The sequence below is a fragment of the Aulonocara sp. 'chitande type north' Nkhata Bay genome, linkage group LG11 (genome assembly GCF_057382095.1).
Source record: "Aulonocara sp. 'chitande type north' Nkhata Bay isolate Kocher_YH1m ecotype deep benthic linkage group LG11, A_spYH_male_GT1.1, whole genome shotgun sequence".
Taxonomy (NCBI): domain Eukaryota; kingdom Metazoa; phylum Chordata; class Actinopteri; order Cichliformes; family Cichlidae; genus Aulonocara; species Aulonocara sp. 'chitande type north' Nkhata Bay.
Genome location: NC_141354.1, coordinates 30,766,765 through 30,785,571, shown reverse-complemented (window position 1 = coordinate 30,785,571; position 18,807 = coordinate 30,766,765). Strand labels below are relative to the sequence as shown.

At 37.9% G+C, this 18,807-nt stretch overlaps 1 protein-coding gene across 1 annotated transcript in view; it reads right to left on the bottom strand.

The window, feature by feature from the left end:
* Positions 1-8,340, bottom strand: part of LOC147319433 (dynein axonemal heavy chain 11) — a 40,856-nt gene extending 32,516 nt beyond the window's left edge. The window contains exons 1-16 of the mRNA XM_086312060.1: positions 8,015-8,340; positions 7,493-7,636; positions 7,187-7,380; positions 6,913-7,102; positions 6,715-6,814; positions 6,365-6,576; positions 5,994-6,215; positions 5,745-5,912; positions 5,497-5,613; positions 5,272-5,409; positions 5,059-5,174; positions 4,758-4,953; positions 2,234-2,338; positions 1,705-2,100; positions 780-1,112; positions 59-313 (exon numbers count right to left, since the gene is read on the bottom strand). Of these exons, the coding sequence (XP_086168186.1) occupies positions 59-313; positions 780-1,112; positions 1,705-2,100; positions 2,234-2,338; positions 4,758-4,953; positions 5,059-5,174; positions 5,272-5,409; positions 5,497-5,613; positions 5,745-5,912; positions 5,994-6,215; positions 6,365-6,576; positions 6,715-6,814; positions 6,913-7,102; positions 7,187-7,380; positions 7,493-7,636; positions 8,015-8,230 (3,102 nt within the window). The 5' untranslated portion in view covers positions 8,231-8,340. The remainder of the gene's footprint in view (positions 1-58; positions 314-779; positions 1,113-1,704; positions 2,101-2,233; positions 2,339-4,757; positions 4,954-5,058; positions 5,175-5,271; positions 5,410-5,496; positions 5,614-5,744; positions 5,913-5,993; positions 6,216-6,364; positions 6,577-6,714; positions 6,815-6,912; positions 7,103-7,186; positions 7,381-7,492; positions 7,637-8,014) is intronic.
* Positions 8,341-18,807: the final 10,467 nt, after the last annotated feature.

The following is an 18,807-nucleotide window of genomic DNA, read 5'->3' as shown; positions in this document are numbered from 1 at the left end:
TAAAACTCAAACTCCCGTGAATTGCAAGAATTTAGCCCAGAGTTTAAACATTTTTTACTTGTTCTTTGAAGTTATTGATTGTAGGAGGATTGTCAGGGAGTGCATCTCCTGTACAGGCTTCCATCTCCTCTGATGTGAGTGCACGTCCATACAGGAGAAACTGCCTGAGAAACTCTGCCCTGTCATCTTGCCACAGATGAGTATAACAATCAAACTTTGTCTGGTAATTTATTGCTTTCTTCTGGACGTTCTCCACTCGCTCCATTATTTCCTGTCTCAGGTCCAGCAAGTCTAGCATGCCATCCATTACATCCTGTAAGAGTTATATTACATCAAACAAAACATCAGGAATAGCTACCATTTGTAGAAGAAAACACAGCAATGAGTTTGGCAAGTTTAGTACACCAAGGAAATACATGTTTCCATTTTTCACATATTTTAAATTTAGCAATGTGCAAATATGACATTGTGAAATTAGACTGCGACTGATAACACCCTGGATGTAACAGTACTTCACTTATAACACAGCAACACAGTCTACCACTATTCTCCTTTTGACAGGGAGGCTGTACTCTTCGCTCTAGTAGGAACATATTTACGATGTAATCTGGGAACATTTTAGCACATATAAAAGTACAATGACAAATAATAACTAGCAAGTCATTCAAATTGTGCAATTCTAAAAGTGTGACTTTTGCAGTAAAAGCAGAGAAGACATCTCCTAGTTTTTGTCAAGTGTATAAGAAGCCTGTGCTAATTCAAACATAAAAGAAGCGTACCTGATAGGTCTCCATGCTAAGATGAGCAGCCACTCTCCTGATATTCACTGAAGTCTTGAATACATCTGCAACCAGCCCCTCTATCAGTTCATAGAGGCTATCTCCTGCATCTTTCTCCATTGAGGGACAGAAAGTCATCTTTGAGCCATTGAGGATTAGCTTCGCCTCAAACAGTGGAGTCTGGTTCAGGCCTGCCTCCATGTTTTCCACGAGGAAATGAAGAGAGCGACTGATGTAGCTGAAGAGCCCTTCAACAACCATGTCATCCAAATATTCCAGGTAGCACTGCCACTCTTCTGAATCCGGATCAGCATGGAAAAGAACCATGTTCTCCTGAGTAGAAGTAGAGTATTAGAATAATATTTAGCTTCTGCTTGTAATAATTTCTATTTCACGTGATTTTTGAAGCTCTGCTTGGGGGGATTTATCTATTCCACAACAACTGGAGTAATTTTATTTTATTGGCTTCTTAAGTGCTTAAATATGTTAATACTATTTATATCAAGAAAAATACTTCCAGAATGTCAGAGTAAAAAGATGATTGTGATTATAATTAAAAGTTTTTAAGCTAAGAGCATTAGCAGCTCCATGTTGCATAAAAATTAATGTTAAACAATACAGGACATACACCAAAGAACTTAGATTTGAATCTATGGTATCATATGCAAGTCATCTTCATAATGAAACTAATGTGATGTTTAATTAAGCTGCACATAAATTCAAGGTTTAAATAAAATGAACAAAAAGTAACTAAACAAGGTTTTAAACTGTCAGTGAACAGAACCAATAATGTGCTTTAATCTAATCAAGGTGAATGCTGTTTTTAACCATACCAACAGAAACATACATGTTTCAGTGCTTACTTAGCTATTCACAGAAAATCTATAATGGCTCAGTTACTCTTCACAGATCCAGCCACACACACCTGCACCAGCCCATGTATATAGTCTCCATCATTCTTCGTGGAGCTGTACTTCTTCCTGAAAGAGTCTCCTCTCTCGTCCAGTTGTATGAGTGAACCTTTTTTGTTGTCCTTTCTGCAAAACATGGCCTGTTTGCTCCATCTCTTCATCACACACTGAATGGCATCACAGTTTTCCCTCACTCTATTAACTCGACAGACAAGGTCTTGTACAAGGTGTTTGGTGTTGTTGATGAAGCTCCAGCAGTCCTCGTCCTGCCACGTCAAGCTGGTCTCTGCTCTCGACAGCTGCAGGTCTACTGACTCCAGCTCAGCTCTGATGAGAGGGAGTTCCACCTCTAACACTGTCTGCTTAAGCTCGTTGTACCACTGTACTAACAGCTGCAAACCGTTCACATACTGAAAAATACAAATGTGAGCAAATGATGCATTTAGGGCCAATAAAAAATAAAAAATAAAAAATAAAACAAAACTGCTGTTTAACTTTGATGGGTGACCTTGTGTGGCCCAGTTCTAAAATGATTTTTCAAACCTTTGTGAACATTTCACGCTTCTCAAAAAGAGCCAGTGCATCTGGAGGTATGGTGATCTCACTCACAGTCTGAAAATACTTCACATCCTTTAAGGCCTCAGTCAGCTGAGAAGTAAAAGAAATTACTGATTAATTTAATTGAATTAATTTAAATGTAATACTATAATTACTGTAGCATTTTTATGTATATATGCCTTTTCTCCTCCTTAATGAATGGACTGATCTGAAGAAAACCTTGCACGAACATCATCACACATGCAGCTTAAGGGTCATCAAAATTGACATTCACAACAAAATTTTGTTTGACCACTAAATACATAAAGTATTATTTAAAATGCACCCCAGGCCTGGCAGAAACTGCCAGTAATGCAGGTAATAACTAGTAATAGCTTGTAATAATAATAAAAATTCGGATTCATTTATTTTACACACAAAAGTCAAAGGCATCAGTAAGTGGCATTTTAGCTGAAAACATCCAGAAATAAGGTACTGCAGAGGGGCAGCAGCACTAAAAGCCTTGTCAGTTCAGTTCAAATCAATTTTATTTACACAGCGCCAAATAGCAACAAGACTCGTCTCAAGAAGTTGTATATTGTAAGGTTGACCCAACAATAATACAACAGAGAGAAACCCAACAGTCATATGACCCCCTATGAGCAAGTGCTCTGGCGACAGTGATTCCACAGAAGAGATGCCTGAAAATTGAAGGCTCTCCCTCCCATTTTACTTTTAAATACATGTAAGCCTACAGAACTCCATAATTAACCTTAGTGAAGAGGGCACTCCATTTACATGGACAAACTGGAGTGTATTAGATAGATATGATTCTGATTAACTAACACAGCTGGGTCAAGAGATGGCTTTTTAAGTAACGGTTGAACTACTGCCAGCTTGAAGGCCTGTGGTACATAGCCAATTATTATAGATAGGTTGATCATATTTAAGATTGAAGCATAACATCATGGTAAGAATTCTTTGAGCAGTCTTGTAGGAATGAGGTCTAAAAGACACGTTGATGGTTTGGAGGAAGTAATTACTGAAGTTAACTCAGAAAGATCAATTGGAGTAAAAGATACTAAATAAATGTAGATAATGTTACATCTGTGAGATGATTTTGAGTAAGGTTTAAATTTTTATTTGTGAACAAATTCAAGGAATCATTACTAGTTAATGTTAACAGAGCTCTGACTTTTTGTCAGCCAGACTACAGTGCTGAGGAGAAATATAGGGTTATTCTTTATTTTCTTCACTCAATGATGAATATTAAGATGTTCCAGCTCTACAGAGGGCTTTTTTTTTTTTTTACAAAGCAGCAAACAACTTTTAGGCTAAATGATGATCTTCTAAATTTGTGATACACCATTTCCTCTCCAGCTTACAAGGTGCATTAATGCATTTGAGAATTATATTCCTTTTTCACAGGAGCTACAGCATACAGAGCCACACATATTGAAGAAATAAAATTATTAACAAGACCTCTGTCGGAGTGACATTCAGGAGTAAAAGTCAGTGAATTATATAATTAAACCTATTTACAGCACTTTCAGAAAGATATCTGTGTTGAAATCTATTCCTCACTGCTGTGTAATCAATTATTGTAAATGTACGTTATTAGAAAATGATCAGACAAGAGAGGGCTTTCAGAAAACACTTGTGCTTACTTAAATGTTCAGTTTCTATGCCACATGTTAGAACAAAATCTAGAGTGTGATTAAAGTGGTGAGTGGGTTGTCTAATAGCACACCCACCTCCACGTCCAGAAGAGTGAGGCTTCTATATCTACAAAAGCCTGGTCATGTCTAACTTGAACAAAAAAAAAAAAAAATCTATATTCCTGTCCTTGATTATGTATAAGTAATACTCTGCTACTGATAAAGCAGGTATGCGAAAGCATAAACATTGATATGCTGTGAGTAGGTAATGGGTAAATGGTAAATGGCCTGTATTTGTATAGCGCTTTTACTAGTCCCCCCTAGGGACCCCAAAGCGCTTTACACAGCTTTGAGCCACGATCGCCCGATCTGATCACGATCTGAAATTGACATGAAGAGGATCAAGGAAGACTACAAGAAGAATTATGGCAAAACACTCTACCAGGACATTCTGGATGACACCGCAGATGATTACGAGAAGAAGTACTATTAATTCTGGTGCAGAATTATTGGTACTATCAACACCAGGTTGCCAGGGCAACAGTGTTTGTTGTGATGGTGTTGGCACCTATCAGGGAAAACTTTGTATCAATTTACAGAAAAAAAATTAAGGAATAAAATAACTAAATATGGAAATGTGCTCCTTCCACTGCAACACTGCTACTATTTTTGTACTTTGCAAACTGTGTCAGCAGTATGATTAAAAGTTTGAGGTAAGAAATAATGATTCTTGGATCATTTGAATTGTATTCTTTGAGAAGTTTTTAGGGATCTTGAGGGTGCCTTAGCAGTGGGCCACTGCATGCTCTCAGTCAAAGAGTAAGTTGAGCATTGAAAGGTGTACACTTTCATATTTCCATGAAATTGGTTACCTTTGGATTAAAGTTGACCGAAATCAGGCCAGAAGAGGTATTTCTGGAGATAAGTGGCTGGTTCAGGTTAATCAGGCACGTCTGTTCTAAGCCACAGCACCAGTCAGAGTAAATGTCCTTCTCAAACTGGTCTAGTAGATTCAAGATCTCTGTGTACATGCTGTACTCGGTAACCATGTCTACTCCTTCTGCAGGCCTGGAAATATGAAAAATAAATCTCTTTCTGTTCAATAATATAATCAATAAAGACAAGAAGTGTAACTTATGCTTAGAACATATTCTAATTTTTGTTTTTACTGACTTGCCAAAAAGCAATCTGAATTTTTCCCACGGTCTTTGAATGCGTTCTCTGAGCATTTTTGCCCACTTGAAAGCTCCAGATGTGTGTGCCATGTTCTTCACCAGACTAGTTTCCATCTGTAAACACAGTGAGATTATAGAAAAAAAATCTAATTAACAATATCTATTGTGCAGTGAATGCATACTGCTAGTATCCAGTTTTAGCTTGGAGTACCTGATTAAGCTGTAATTTCAATAGATGTTTACACGTCTCCAGCTCTTCTCTGAAATGTTGCTGTAGCAGAAGGAAGTTGGGACCAAATATCTGTCTAATCTGTCTTTTCTCCAGGAAGGGTCCAGCAATAGTTAGCATCTACGGGCCGAAACACTCTGAGTCTTTGTTGTTCACCATTCACTTGGTAAATAATGCATTACCACACTAGCATGCAGTCTTACTTACTTTCATTGCTGACTCGAGGCCTGAACAATCCTTGAAAGCCAAACACAGAAAGCGAGCAAGGCGGCATTCAATGTCCGCAATCTTAATCTTGAAATTCTTATACTCACTTTCAAAACCCTAATGAGAGAAACAACAGTTCAACAGTATTTAATGATGAACACTAGTGCATCCATGTGTATTATAATAATATTAAATAATCCTTATGATTATTATTATAAATCCCAAAAAATCTTTATTAATAGTATCACCTGAGAGTTCAAGTCAAGCGGGCAGTTTTTACTGTGGATCAGTGCTTGGCAGAGGTCACTGAAATCTTTGTGCATCTTAGCAGCATGCTCACTGTAGAGTTTCCCTTTAGTTCCACCAAATTGCAACTTTTCCATTCTCTTATAGTGTAGCATGATTTCAAAGAATTCCTATCAGGAAAAAAATGATCAGGAAACAAAATCACGCACAACATTACTATGACAACCAATAAAGCAAAAATATTATCTCACCTCAAGCTGTTTCATACGATTAAAGAACTGGTTGAAACGTGAGAAAATCAAAGCAGCTGGAAAATCCCAGGGTGCATGTTTCACTTGGCTGGCAAGTCTTTCCCTCTGGGTCTGGTAACTGTCTTTGAAACACCTACAAACCTTTATGACTCTCGTTACCATTTGTAGACTTTCCTCTGGATCCTCTCTGAGAAGCAGATCTGCAGAGAGGTATGTAGAAGCCTACAGGGAATAAGTTTTTGTATCTGTGAATTTGTTCATGCTAGCAGCTAACAGTCAGAGTAACGTCAGCTGTCGGTAGTAGCTAGCTCTTTCTCTGGACCCCCCTATGTACATCTATAAATACAGGTGTTTCAAATGAGAACTTATACCTGTTCAATGAGCAGATTACAGAGTTCCTGCAGTAATACCACGATGCGTGCTGGTCTTTGGTAAGACTGGCAGTTGGTCCAAATGAGGTAAAGCGTGTGAAAAAGTGCCGGCATGTATGTTTGCATGAGTTGAAGCTCTCCGTTTTCCAAATGAGACAGCTGTGCATGTAGTGGCTGTAGATGGAGGTCAATGTCCTCGGCTTCTCGCAGAGCTTTATTTTTTGAGGACAAAAAATATATATCATAATCATATGTTAACCTCTAACTGTATAACAGAGATGGAGGTGATATTATGCTGTTCAAGGCAGACACTACCCATTGTCTTTAAAAAAGTGACACGGTAATCTTACCATCACACACTTTTCCAATTAGCATCTTGATTGCTGGATGATAGCTGCTATCCATCGTCTCTAACATCTTCACCATCATTTGAATAACTGGACTCTGAAGCTACAGCAAGATACAACTTTAGCAAATAGTGACGTAGAAGGAGATGAAAAGATATTAAAACGTGTTTTGGTGAATACCAATGTGGTTAGGAAGTATACCTGATGATAAATGCTCTCTATGTTGTTCTTCCTGGATGCCCAAAACTTCAGTTCTGCACTGGGCCCTGGATTACAGCCTGTTATTAGTTTGTCTGATGAATCCTCCTTTAAAATTTTCTGGATCAGATTTGTCCAGTTGATGACCTGGGTCTCTATGGTATGTGCTACTGCCCTGTCATAGTTTTCATGCCTGAAGGAGGAAAATAGAAGGTGAGTGCTTTACTTAAAATATATAGTGTCAAAGATTACACTGTGTGCTTGGTTGTTTTCTTACTTTTCAAAGATGCCGTGTGGCTTTTCCATCCAGTCAGCTGCTATTGGAATAGGGAGGACAGTTTTCCCCATAACCCGTCCCTGCACAACTGAGGTCTGACTGCACATGATTTCCACATGTCGAAGGATGTCTTCAGATATCAGAAGTGGCCAAGTCTGATGGTTTTTGTTGTCGGACAGCAGTGGAACACATATCTTGCGAAGACAAAAACATAACCAATTCACCCAGAACCCACACAGGCAGGTTAGAAATGGAAAGAAAAGCTTCTTTATGGCTTATGTGTATGAAAATGGGTGGCACAGTCACCTGCTTAACTGCACATGACAGCTGCAGGAGAACTGGTGGAGTCAAAAGGCCAAAGAGCAGCAGTTCCCTGCAGTTTTCAGAGGTGACTGGAACAACTCTCTTCTTGAGAATATAGATTTGTTCATTTTTCGCATCTGGTGGAACCTGCGTTTGAAATAATGTGAGATTTTGCAAGACTTTTAAATATGTCATGATGAAACGATTTATTTGTTTCATTTTAAAAGATCTTTGCTAGTTGATGAGTCCATAATAAATACTCTAAGACAGTATTATACAGAATGCGCTTTGGCACTGCATTTTCAAAGCAGACATTTTACCTGTGTAGTAGGAAAATTGCAGGTGAAATCAATCATTTTAATGATGAAGTGCCCCAGTAACAGCAAACCAACATACATAAAAAGAAGAATCTTCCCTAAGTGAAAATTGCCATGATTATATCTGCGAGTTTCCTGCTATGACATGTCAAAATGTCTGCTGTAAGAACACACGCAGCAGACTCTGCAACATCTGTAACAGACATACCTCATTAGAAGCAACCAGACAGCCCTTTTTAGAGGAAGAGAAAAATATAAGCGACTGCTTTTCAAAGAAGTTCTTCAGAGGTCCTTGAAACTCTTCGCTGACAGCATTTCTTTGCCATGTCTGGCTGTGCACCCGCAGTAGCCCGCAAACTTTTTCCTCGACAAACTTAACTCTGTGGTCCTCAAGAAAAGACGGACTATTTTTTTCCTCGTCCATGACTACTCTGCCAAGATGGCATGCTTTAGCGCCGCACTACGTTCGAAAAAATCAACTTACTTGCAGCAGTTATACATTATCCATTAGATTCGCTCATGGATAGTGTTAACTTCGCTTTATGTGCTTTTCTAAGAGCGCTGCATAGTAGGGCGGTTCAGCGTTCCGTTGCTTAGCAACGACCTTCAATCACTGCCGGATACGTAAGTGTCAGCCGGCTAGCTTCAGTAAAGACAGGACCCTATTTTAGCTTGTTTAAAATGACTGGAAGTGTAATGATTACTGAAAAGGCCCTATAATGTCGATATAATTCCAGACTATCTGTGATTTGTATTCCACACCAATGCATGGTGGCTTGAACAGTTTGTACCCTGTTTTGGTGTTTTTATTGTTTTTATACTGTGAACCTGATATCCAGGAGTGAATGCTAATTACCTGGTTTTCCCCTTTATCAATGATACCTTTCATGTTAAAATGTGATCTAAACCACTTTCAGCTGTCTCGTTTGCTCTTCTATCACCATTTGTAGTCAGCAAAGAGTCAGAGCCATTTTGCTATAACTACTGGACTATTATTGCAACCATTTGTCCAGTAAACATACTCCAGGCAATTCTGTATTTAAGCTCTAATTTTTGAATTTTGTTCCAATTAGTTGAGCTCAACACACTTCCTACCCTCCGGGTTTAGCCTTAAATGAGAAGTTTGCCTAAATATTATTGCATTTATGTCTGGCATGGTCTGTTACTCACTTTACTCATCATTACTCTATACAATTTGCAGCATTCCAAAGATTCTTGGCTTAAATAAACATTCAAATCTGATGGGCCCGGAAAGATAATGTGCACTCATTACTTTACAGAGTAGGCTCACACAGGCCACTTTTTTAGGTACACCAGTTCAGCCAATCACCAACTCAACCAAATATCTAATCAGTCTATGGCAGCAGGTCAGTGCATGCATGTTGACATTATCAAGATGACCTGCTGAAGTTCAAGCATCAGACTGGGGAAGAAAGATGATCTAATCGTTCATTAACCTGGTCTGAGTATTTCAGAAACTGTGATTCTACTGGGATTTTCCCTTGCAACCATCTCTGGGGTATACAGAGAACAGTCCAAAAAAGAGAAATATCCAGTGAGTCACAGTTCTCTGCCTTGTTGGTGTCAGAGTTGAGAGGAGAGTTGCCAGAAAGCTTTGGGCTGCTAGGAGCAGTAAATCAAATTACCAAGGTATGCAGAAGAGCATCTCAGAACATACAGCATGTTAAAACTTGAAGCAGCTGAGCTATGGCAGCAGAAGACCAGACCAGTTCTCTTGCACTTTCACCACTTCTGCCAGCTAAGAACAGGAAACTGGGGCTTCAATTTGCATGGACTCACCAAAATTCCACAATAGAAGATTGAAAAAGAATGTTGCCTGCTCTGGTAAATCTTTTCTAATAACTGCAGCAACATTTGGATGATACAATCAAAAAATAAACATAAACAACATGGAAGCATGGATCCATCCTGCCTATTATCAACCATTCAGACTGTTGCAGTACATTTTCTTGGCTCACTTTGGGCCTGTTAGTACCAACTAAGCATTGTTTAATACACATCTGACTGGGGTATTGTTGCTTCCAGAAGGATAACACACCATGTTGCAAAGCTTAAATCATCTCAGATCTTTTTCACAACCAGATCTCAGTCCAACAGAGCAGCTTTGGGATGTAGAAGATTCACATCATGGAGGTGCAGGCGACCAATCTGCAGCAACTATCATGTGTGAGGATGTATTACATCAATATGGACCAAAATCTATGAAAATGTTTCCAGCACCTTGTTGAACCTATGCCATGAAGAGAAGCAGTTCTGAAGACAAAAAAGGGATTCAACACACTCGCACTAGCAAGGTGTGCTTAAAAAGCAACCAGTGAATACATGTGTTTCACCCACAGACTGATACGGACACTCACAAGTGACTTTACAACACCTTATTTCAGGGCAGCCTAGGGGTCTGACTGCTTTGATATAACTAAATAAATAACATGCATATTGTAATGTCTGGGGTGCCTGGGAAATTAAATTAACTGAGTGGTATATATTTGCATGTGTGTGTGTGTGTGTGTGTGTATTCCTTCTTTCTGTGAGTGACATTGTTTTCTTATTTTTCTCACTATAAGAGAAGGTTCCTTGGGAAAAGGAAGAGGAGAGTGAGACAAACTCCTCAGATATGCAGGTGGCACTACCATTTTGGACCTCATCACTAACAATGACAAGACCACCTACGGGAAGGGGATTGCCTGTTGCTATGGTGATAATAACAAGTTTGAAAGCAATGCATTCAAGCAGTTAAGATGGAGATGGCTTCTGATGTAATCCACACACTCATTTTACTCTGAAATCCAGCACAGATGTTAACGTGGTTGACAACATGAGTCATTCACTTTGCCAAGGAATCAGAAACCCTATTAGCCTAAAGTGGACCAGGACCATAAAACCTTCATCACAGTCATCACAGCTAGAGGGAGAGAAAGGCAAACATCTTGGAACCCTTTCCAAGTACAATTACAGCACTGTATAAATGATTGCTTCAACTCCAACAACATAGCTTTGTTGTCAATGTAAAGATAAGAATTTTTTAATTTTACATTCTGTTAACGGTTTCTGATCCAGGAGGTGCTCAGGACAGACTGTGTCACTTTTACCCTCTAAAAAACCAAAAATGATTTCTTATTAAAAAAAACAGTGATGTTCAAACCTGGCACCGTACCTGCCACCTCAATAATTTTCTTGTCAAGGCTTGTTACACTGCTGGGCTAGCCTTCCAAAAATTTCTATGGAGTTGTTGAGTCTGCCACCACAAAGGTGCAAACTGACTGTTTATGCAACTATTCATCAACCTTATTATGGTTAACTAAGCTAATAAAGAATGTGACGAAACCTTTTAGTTAAAATGTTAAATAAAAACTTGACTTAAAAAAAAAAAACCAAACAAACAAAACTAAAACAATTTTGTGAACATGAAAAGCTAAAACAAAATAAAAAATAGAGACTAAAAACTTTTAGCTTTAGTATTTGTAAGTTTGGTTAAAAAAAACTATTTATGAACGTGAAAAAACGTGTTTATGGAGACGTTGGATGTCTGCAACAGTGGGAGTCAACTGCTTTCAAGAAGTTCTGTGTTTTTATTGTAATACTAGACTGATTTTATACTGACAAATGCTCTCCATGCAAAAATAAAATATAACATTAAAATAATAATCAAAAAGACAAAAAAACTAACACTGAAACGAAATACTTTCATACAATAAAAACTAAAGTGAATTCAAAACAAAAAGTCAAAATGAATTAAAATGATAAAAAATTATTAGAAAACACAAAACTATAATAACTCTACTATTTTGAATTATTTAAATCGTGAATGTTAAAACTGTGTATTTGTAATTTTCTATACTCTATATGTGCATTTTCTCATCTGTACTCTAAAATAGGACAAGGACTATTTGTAGTGTGAAGCATCATATCAATGATTGACGGTGTCGAGAGTTTTGTTGACGACGCTGCATTGATTTCTAAGATAAATCACAAAATGGCCCTTCATCAAAACAGTCTGGTCAATCTGGGAAGCACTAGTGACAAAGCAAATGTCTGAGTCTAAAATCAGTTCTGATAGCTGTCTCTGTACTGAAACACAACTTCCATTATATACAACTTCTTTACATCCATACATTTTCTTCTGTTGAGTCATGGTCGCAACAGAAGTAAAGCCTATCCCACCAACACATCATTCATCTCTATAAAAATGTTATCTTGTTGCTGTTTGTGTACATGTCATTGTCTCATTGCATAACCCTGCCTCTCCTTATCTGTGCTGGACTTGTGCCTTGACATTCCCCAGTAGGCAATTTTAATTAAGTTAGTTATTGCAGGGCATTCAGGTTTTCTACACCATATTATGTCTCCTTCACCGCCATGCTTCATAGCTGAGGTTGGGTTTAGGAGCTGCATCTTTTCTCCTCTAATTATAGCATTGTGTATTTTTGCCAGAAAGCTCAGTTTTTGTCTTGTTTGTCTACAGAACACTGAATTAGGCAAGCTTTCTTGTAATTTCATAAGTCAGGCTTGTCCAAAGTCTAGCCCGGGGGCTTTATACGGCCTCTCACTCCTACCTTAAAATGCATTACTACTTTTTTGGCCCCTGGTTGATTTTCCATCAACAAATATGGCACTCTTGTAAAAAAAAAAAACAAAAAAACAGTCTGGACACCCCTGCTTTAAGTAGTCTTCAGGAATAGTTCTCCAGGCTTCTTGGAGGACATTCAAAGCTCTTCTTTGGCTGTTGGCTGCCTTTTGTTCTGTTTTCTCTTAAGATGATCTCACACTCCTTTAATGTTAATGTCTGGGCTCTGGTCTGCTTTTACTGTGTATTGATAATGACTTGAATGATTTTCCACATCCATCTCTCAGGTCTTGTCCAGTCTTGGCTTTTTTCCTATTTTTTAAGGATATGACTTTCATATACTGTCGCAGATAGCTTTTTAGGCCTATCATTTCTTCTTCTTCTTAAAGACACACAGTGCTGAGATATGCCAAGTTTTTTTTTACTAATGGAACTTGAGAATCACCTCTTTGGTCAAAAATACTATTTTACACCAGTCAAACTTTGTTATCTTTGGCATTTTGCCTAGATTTGTTTAAAGTAAGGGAAACAAATGATGTGTTTTTAGAACAGAGTGACATTAAAAATGCTCAAAGATACAATTTAAAATTGTTTTTTTCCCCCTCCAAATTGTCTATGAATAGAAACAACAATGGTTCAGCCTTTGAGCTAGATTCCTTTTTCCCCTTGAATGGTTCATAGGTCAGATACAAGGACTGGGCTGAAAATGATTGAAAAAGCACCAAAGAGAAACTTTGAAAGACCTTGAGAAGGCCTGGAGAACTTTTCAATTAAGACTACTTGAAAAATTACAGTCTGGCTCCTTGGAAGCAAAATATTTTAAAATGAGTGGTGGCTCAAGACTCTTGCACAGGACTTTATTCATAAATTGATGGATGGTACAGCTACAGTTTTGTTTTCTCAGTTTGAATATTTAAATCCAAATGAACACTGGGAGTAAGAAAAATACATGTAGCAATGATTCACTTATTATTTCCAGTTTGAACTGTGAGTTATTTCTCAATATGTCTCACGAAGACACAAAAAATACAACTGTGTTTCACTAATTTAGTCAGACTGTGTTTGTTTCTTAGATGATGATAAAACCATGTTTTATAAGCAATGAAGTTGGCAATCCTGGTAATTCCAGGGTTCACAGTTTCTTCCAAGTGTAAATAACAGTGCATCAGGCTGAGTTATCCTTGCAAAGGTTCACTCAGCAACCACACATGTTGTTTCTTATTATGATAAAGAGAAGAGTATGTCTTTGTTAAGGAAATTACTATTTATGTCTTTTCTGGCAATCAATTAGGTTTCCATACCACTGCTATAACACTGAAAAATATCTCTAGAACTAGTAATGGCTATATTTTTGTAGGAATTTTATCAATGGATAAACTTCATTGTTTTTGTTAATCATACGTATTTTAATTTCATTCATCCTTACATTAGTTATTATATAAATTAATTTGCCAGTAAATCACAGAAAGGAAGAAAAGAATCAGGATGAAAAGTACATTTGTATGTGTCGCAAAAAATTTACACATTTCTTAATGCGTTCAAAGTGCAGTCAATTTAGTTTCCAAAAGTGCATTTTTCTTTTCAAAGGAGATGCAATTGGTAAAAAAAAAACAAAAAAAAAAACAACAACAACCTTAGACTGCCATAAAAATATTCATGAAGTGTTTTAAAGATTCAAAGTACTGCTTTTCTTTCATGTAATTGTGGATGTTTATATGAGTTCACGGTTTTATTTAACACACTGATGTGCTTAAATTATGCTGTAAGATAAATTATGTTGTAAGAAACCGGAATTCTATATAATAATAGATTTTGATCGTCCACACAACAAGATCGCCCTCTACAGGGCTGGGTTAATCGTGAGCTATGCCACCACAGTGTATGACTACTTACAGCAGTACTACAGCTGGAGTCCTCTTTAAAAAAATAAAGTATTATATCATAGATTTAAAAGGGAATTATAATATGAACATCACACGGACGGTCTGACCTTTTCATGAGCTGACACACAAAGCACGAAATATTTTCTCCTCTCATATTTTACTCCTGCTTCTGAAATATGAAATGAATTGCACTGATTGTGCGAGATAAGTCAGAAATTACGCAGTTGTTAACATAGGTGTGAGAAAGATGTTTGTAAAACAGTAGTTTTACAAAGTGAGAGATGTGTTTGTAAGTGTGCGCTCTGGCACCGTCAGCGGCGTCCTGTAGAGGGCACTGGCTTTTCTCTTTTGACGAATCGTCGTACAGATCCAAGAGACCCATGCACACAGTGCAGCAAAAAACAGTTTCAGGCAGTTTGTCAGCTTAAACGTTTTTTTTTTAGATAGATAGATAGATAGATAGATAGATAGATAGATAGATAGATAGATAGATAGATAGATAGATAGATAGATTGATTGATTGATTGATTGATTGATTGATTTTCTTTTTTCCTTTTTTTCTCCCATTTTCTTATTTTTGACTTAAAGGACAAAAGAGTAGCAAGTGGAACAGCTGGTTGGCAAAAATCCGTTTTGCAACCCATATTTAAAAACACAGACACGTGGTGACCTCCCGTCCACATAGTAATTGATCGCATTGACTAAATAATAATATCTCGTCAGTCACCCCGTCATAAGTTATTGCTCCACCTGTCTACCTACAGACATGACAAACCAGTTTCGATGTGTTGGTGGCAAATAATAGCCTACATGTGGGGGATTTTGCCCTTTAGTGAATTAACGCCTAATGCATGTTAAAAACCGGGACTGCTGTGCGCGCAACCTGTAAGTGGGATCTCTGCTGGCAGTTCACGCTAAATCCTGCAAAATAAACTCTTCGTGTGTTATGTAAGCCCCCGGAATGAACAAATTTGTTAGCCCACACCCGAGGGCATCTGGTGATGGATACGTTGTCCCGGGGGGAGGGGGGGACTGGGGAAGCCGGTGGCCTACAACAGCCGTTTATCTTGAAAGGCTCGTTTTAAGTGTCCCTCAGCTGGAAAACAAAAGCTTTAAGGGCAGCCATTACCTTACAATAGTTGTAGAATCACCATTGTTCAGTTAGGTTCACACACATACCTATTAGAGCATATGCTTAGGCTTGGGTTTAAAACCAAGTGGTTTAAGTAGCTTACATGGTTGAAATAAACTAAAAATCCAAAGTTGATAAAACCAAACTAAGACCCCAGGTTTATTTGATCTAGCTGGTCCAGCTGTTTAATAAATTGGTTTAGCAATGAATGTCACTTTTTGATGTTTGTATGCCTATGCTTGTGTCAGTTGTATGTGGTATGGGGTGGAGCTGGGTGTAAGCAGTTAGGTAGGACTCCCCCAGCATGGTCAGGCCACTTGTGTCTGAGGGGCTGGCTTATCCCACTTAATCAGCATCCTGAGAGACTGGCACTGCCCCCATAGCCATAATGCATGGGGTCACTTTGGGCTTCTCAAAATGAAGTGAAGCCCCACCAGACAATGCTGCTGTCAATCAGCCTTAACCTGAGCTGGGCCCTTTATTCCTCATATAGTGTACTTGTGTAATCATTCACTCCATAAATGCAAATTAATCTCATCAATGTTTTGACTAACAGAGGGCAAGGATACATGAAGAGCATTTTTGCATATCAAATGCTTGCATTTCTCACAGTACAGTTTCCTTTTCCTCAGGACTGCATAATGGGCTATAAAGAAGAGCAAATCATGGATGTCCTCGGTGTAGTTTTAATCATGCATACACCTGTTGCAGTGAGAATGTAGCATTTGACAGCAAAACATCCGCATTTTATTTTGCATATATTTAGTAAAATGGCCAATTCAGGATGTCACTGTATGAAGAAAGCTCATTTTACTGTGGTAATCTCAGCCACATGCTGTGGAAAATATATTTATCGAAAAAACTAACAAGATAATGAAGACACAGGAGAACGCTTCCTGCAATTTGCAGTAGCTCTTCCGCTTCGTTTAGACCATAATTTGTACTTGCTTGGATGGCACATACAGTCAGTGGTTTGGGGTTTGTAGCAGTAATATCCCAGGGGCTTCTGTCAGTCCGGCACCATTATAAATGACAGAGCTGAATGAGCCTCCTTGGCTGTTTCTCAACACCCTGGCTTCCTTGGGGCCTTGTGCAGCATTTGCAGAGCGTGTGCCCTTTTGATTTCCTAATCCCAGCACGAGCTGTGGAATGCTGGCTCTCTATGAGATATTCCACTCACAAGCTGTGATTTATGTTCTTGTGGTGCAAGGCTCAATGGTGAGGGGCTCACAGGTGTTGTGGAGCCTCAGTAAAAACTTTTAATATGCACACCTCGTGGTCTCTGGCTGGGCCCGGCACAAGGATTACTGCCATTCAGTGGGGGGATGGGTCAATAAATGTTTAAAATTCATCCAAGACCTTACAGTCTGATGGCCGCTTCAGACACACGACCATGTACGCACAAGATCATTATCAGAACACAGTGCCTAGTTTATTTCAGTATGGTCAGTCTGACTAAAAGACAACAAGTTAAATATATCAAATATGATCATATATAACAAATTAGGGACAAATAGCACATTTTTAGAATACTTATATCTTCTTCCTCTTCTTTTGGTAGGTCCTTTTAGGAGTCCCCACAGTGGATCACCTGCTTCCATCTTGCCCTATCCTTTACATCCTCATTTGTCCCACCAACCCACATACAGAACACAAAAAGCATTGGGCATGAACAATATTGGTTCTTAATTACTGCACTGTTGATGATGCAGTTACTGCCCACTTTAAAATGAAGAGGCTGATCTCTGCACATGCCACAGTAAACTTGTCGGCATAAAATCAAGAGCGCAAACTGAATGGCAACCACCGAAGATTTCAGTGTTTGTCCTCTCTGCAGGTATCATACTATTATACTTAGTTTAACAAACATCATAATTCAGAGGGAAATCATGACTTTATTTTAAGTTAGAATTCTCTGCTGGGGAAATAAAGAGTTAAAAAAAAAAGTGGTTTACTCCCTACTGGTGTTGCTGTCAGATTAATGAATGAATGTGTGACAATTTGCACTGCAGTGGTCCAGTTATGCTACATTTCATTCAAATTTGTCTTTGAGAGTTTTGGCATGTGTTATGAAAATAAACTTAGAATCAATGCCAATCTCCATAAGCTCAGGGAGCTACTATTTGCAGTGTTGTAACCATTTTTTCATTACTTTTTTTAAAGAACAGATTACTGACATTAACCCTATAAAAAAGTTAACTGCTTTACTATTTCTTGCATAGCTTTTATGATATTCTGCAACATTACCTGAGAAACACAGCAAGTCACTTAATTTCTAGTAAAAAATTCAACATTCATCAATTTACATGAACACATGCAATTTCCATAGTTTCATAAAGATGACTTTTTTTTCCTTAGAAAAGCCCAAAAATCACTTTAGAGAAACAAGTAAAGTAGCTTTACCTGATAGGAACAGTTGTAGCTTAAATTACAATCTTACAAAATAATTTAAATTGCTTATTTTAATGTTACCGCCAGCACTCTTTTTTTTACTATTGCATTTTTGTTACATATTTGCATTTTTCTGAATAAGGTTATAATGCTGACAAAAGAAACAGATGCAGTTCATCATTAAAAGTGAAGATACTAATTATGGCGTATCTTCCCATCAAAAATTCCATTCAGAGATTTATTTGGGTACTTCCTGCCAGTGATCCAGAGTTTGTCATGACATGTTACAGACAACTTCATGTGCACTAACAACCTTCCTGCATGATTTAATAATAGTGATCTGTGTTAATCACCCACCTCCCTTTTTCCGCTTTTCATACTTTGCCGCGGGGAAAATAAACTGCACCAACTTACCTGAAGTGCCTTATCTGCTAATGGCTGCCTCAGACCCCCAGCCCCCAGCTTTCTTTGGCTCGTTTTCAATGCGCAGAGGTCAGAAGAGCCTTTCAGTCATGTACCGGAGTGTGTCGTAGAAGTACAGTGACCTTTTCAACTCTCCTGTGAATCCCTGAAGCTGTTTTGGTTGGGACTGTTTTTCACTGTCACTAGTTTTCATACATTTTTATGTTCTTTAAGTCACAGATGATGATATCTAACACTGTAATATAACACAACGGTCATAGTTTTTATATACCGTCTATCCCTGATATTAATTGTATTCTACTGAGTTTTATTTATCTTCACAACTGATTTTTTATTGTTGCTTTTTATGTGCTGTGAGAGTCCTGGTATTTACTGTATCAAATACTTTTACTATTTCATTTTATTGACTAATTTATCCAATTTCAAAAATTATTGTTTCTTTTTAAGCCAGCTCAAGCATTAAATGTATGCAAACAATGTTTATTTTTAACAGTTTTATCCTCCTTAATGGTACAATTAGCCAGATTGTTAGTTTACTAACAAAACAAACCAACAAATAGAGAAACATTACCAACATTAATACATTA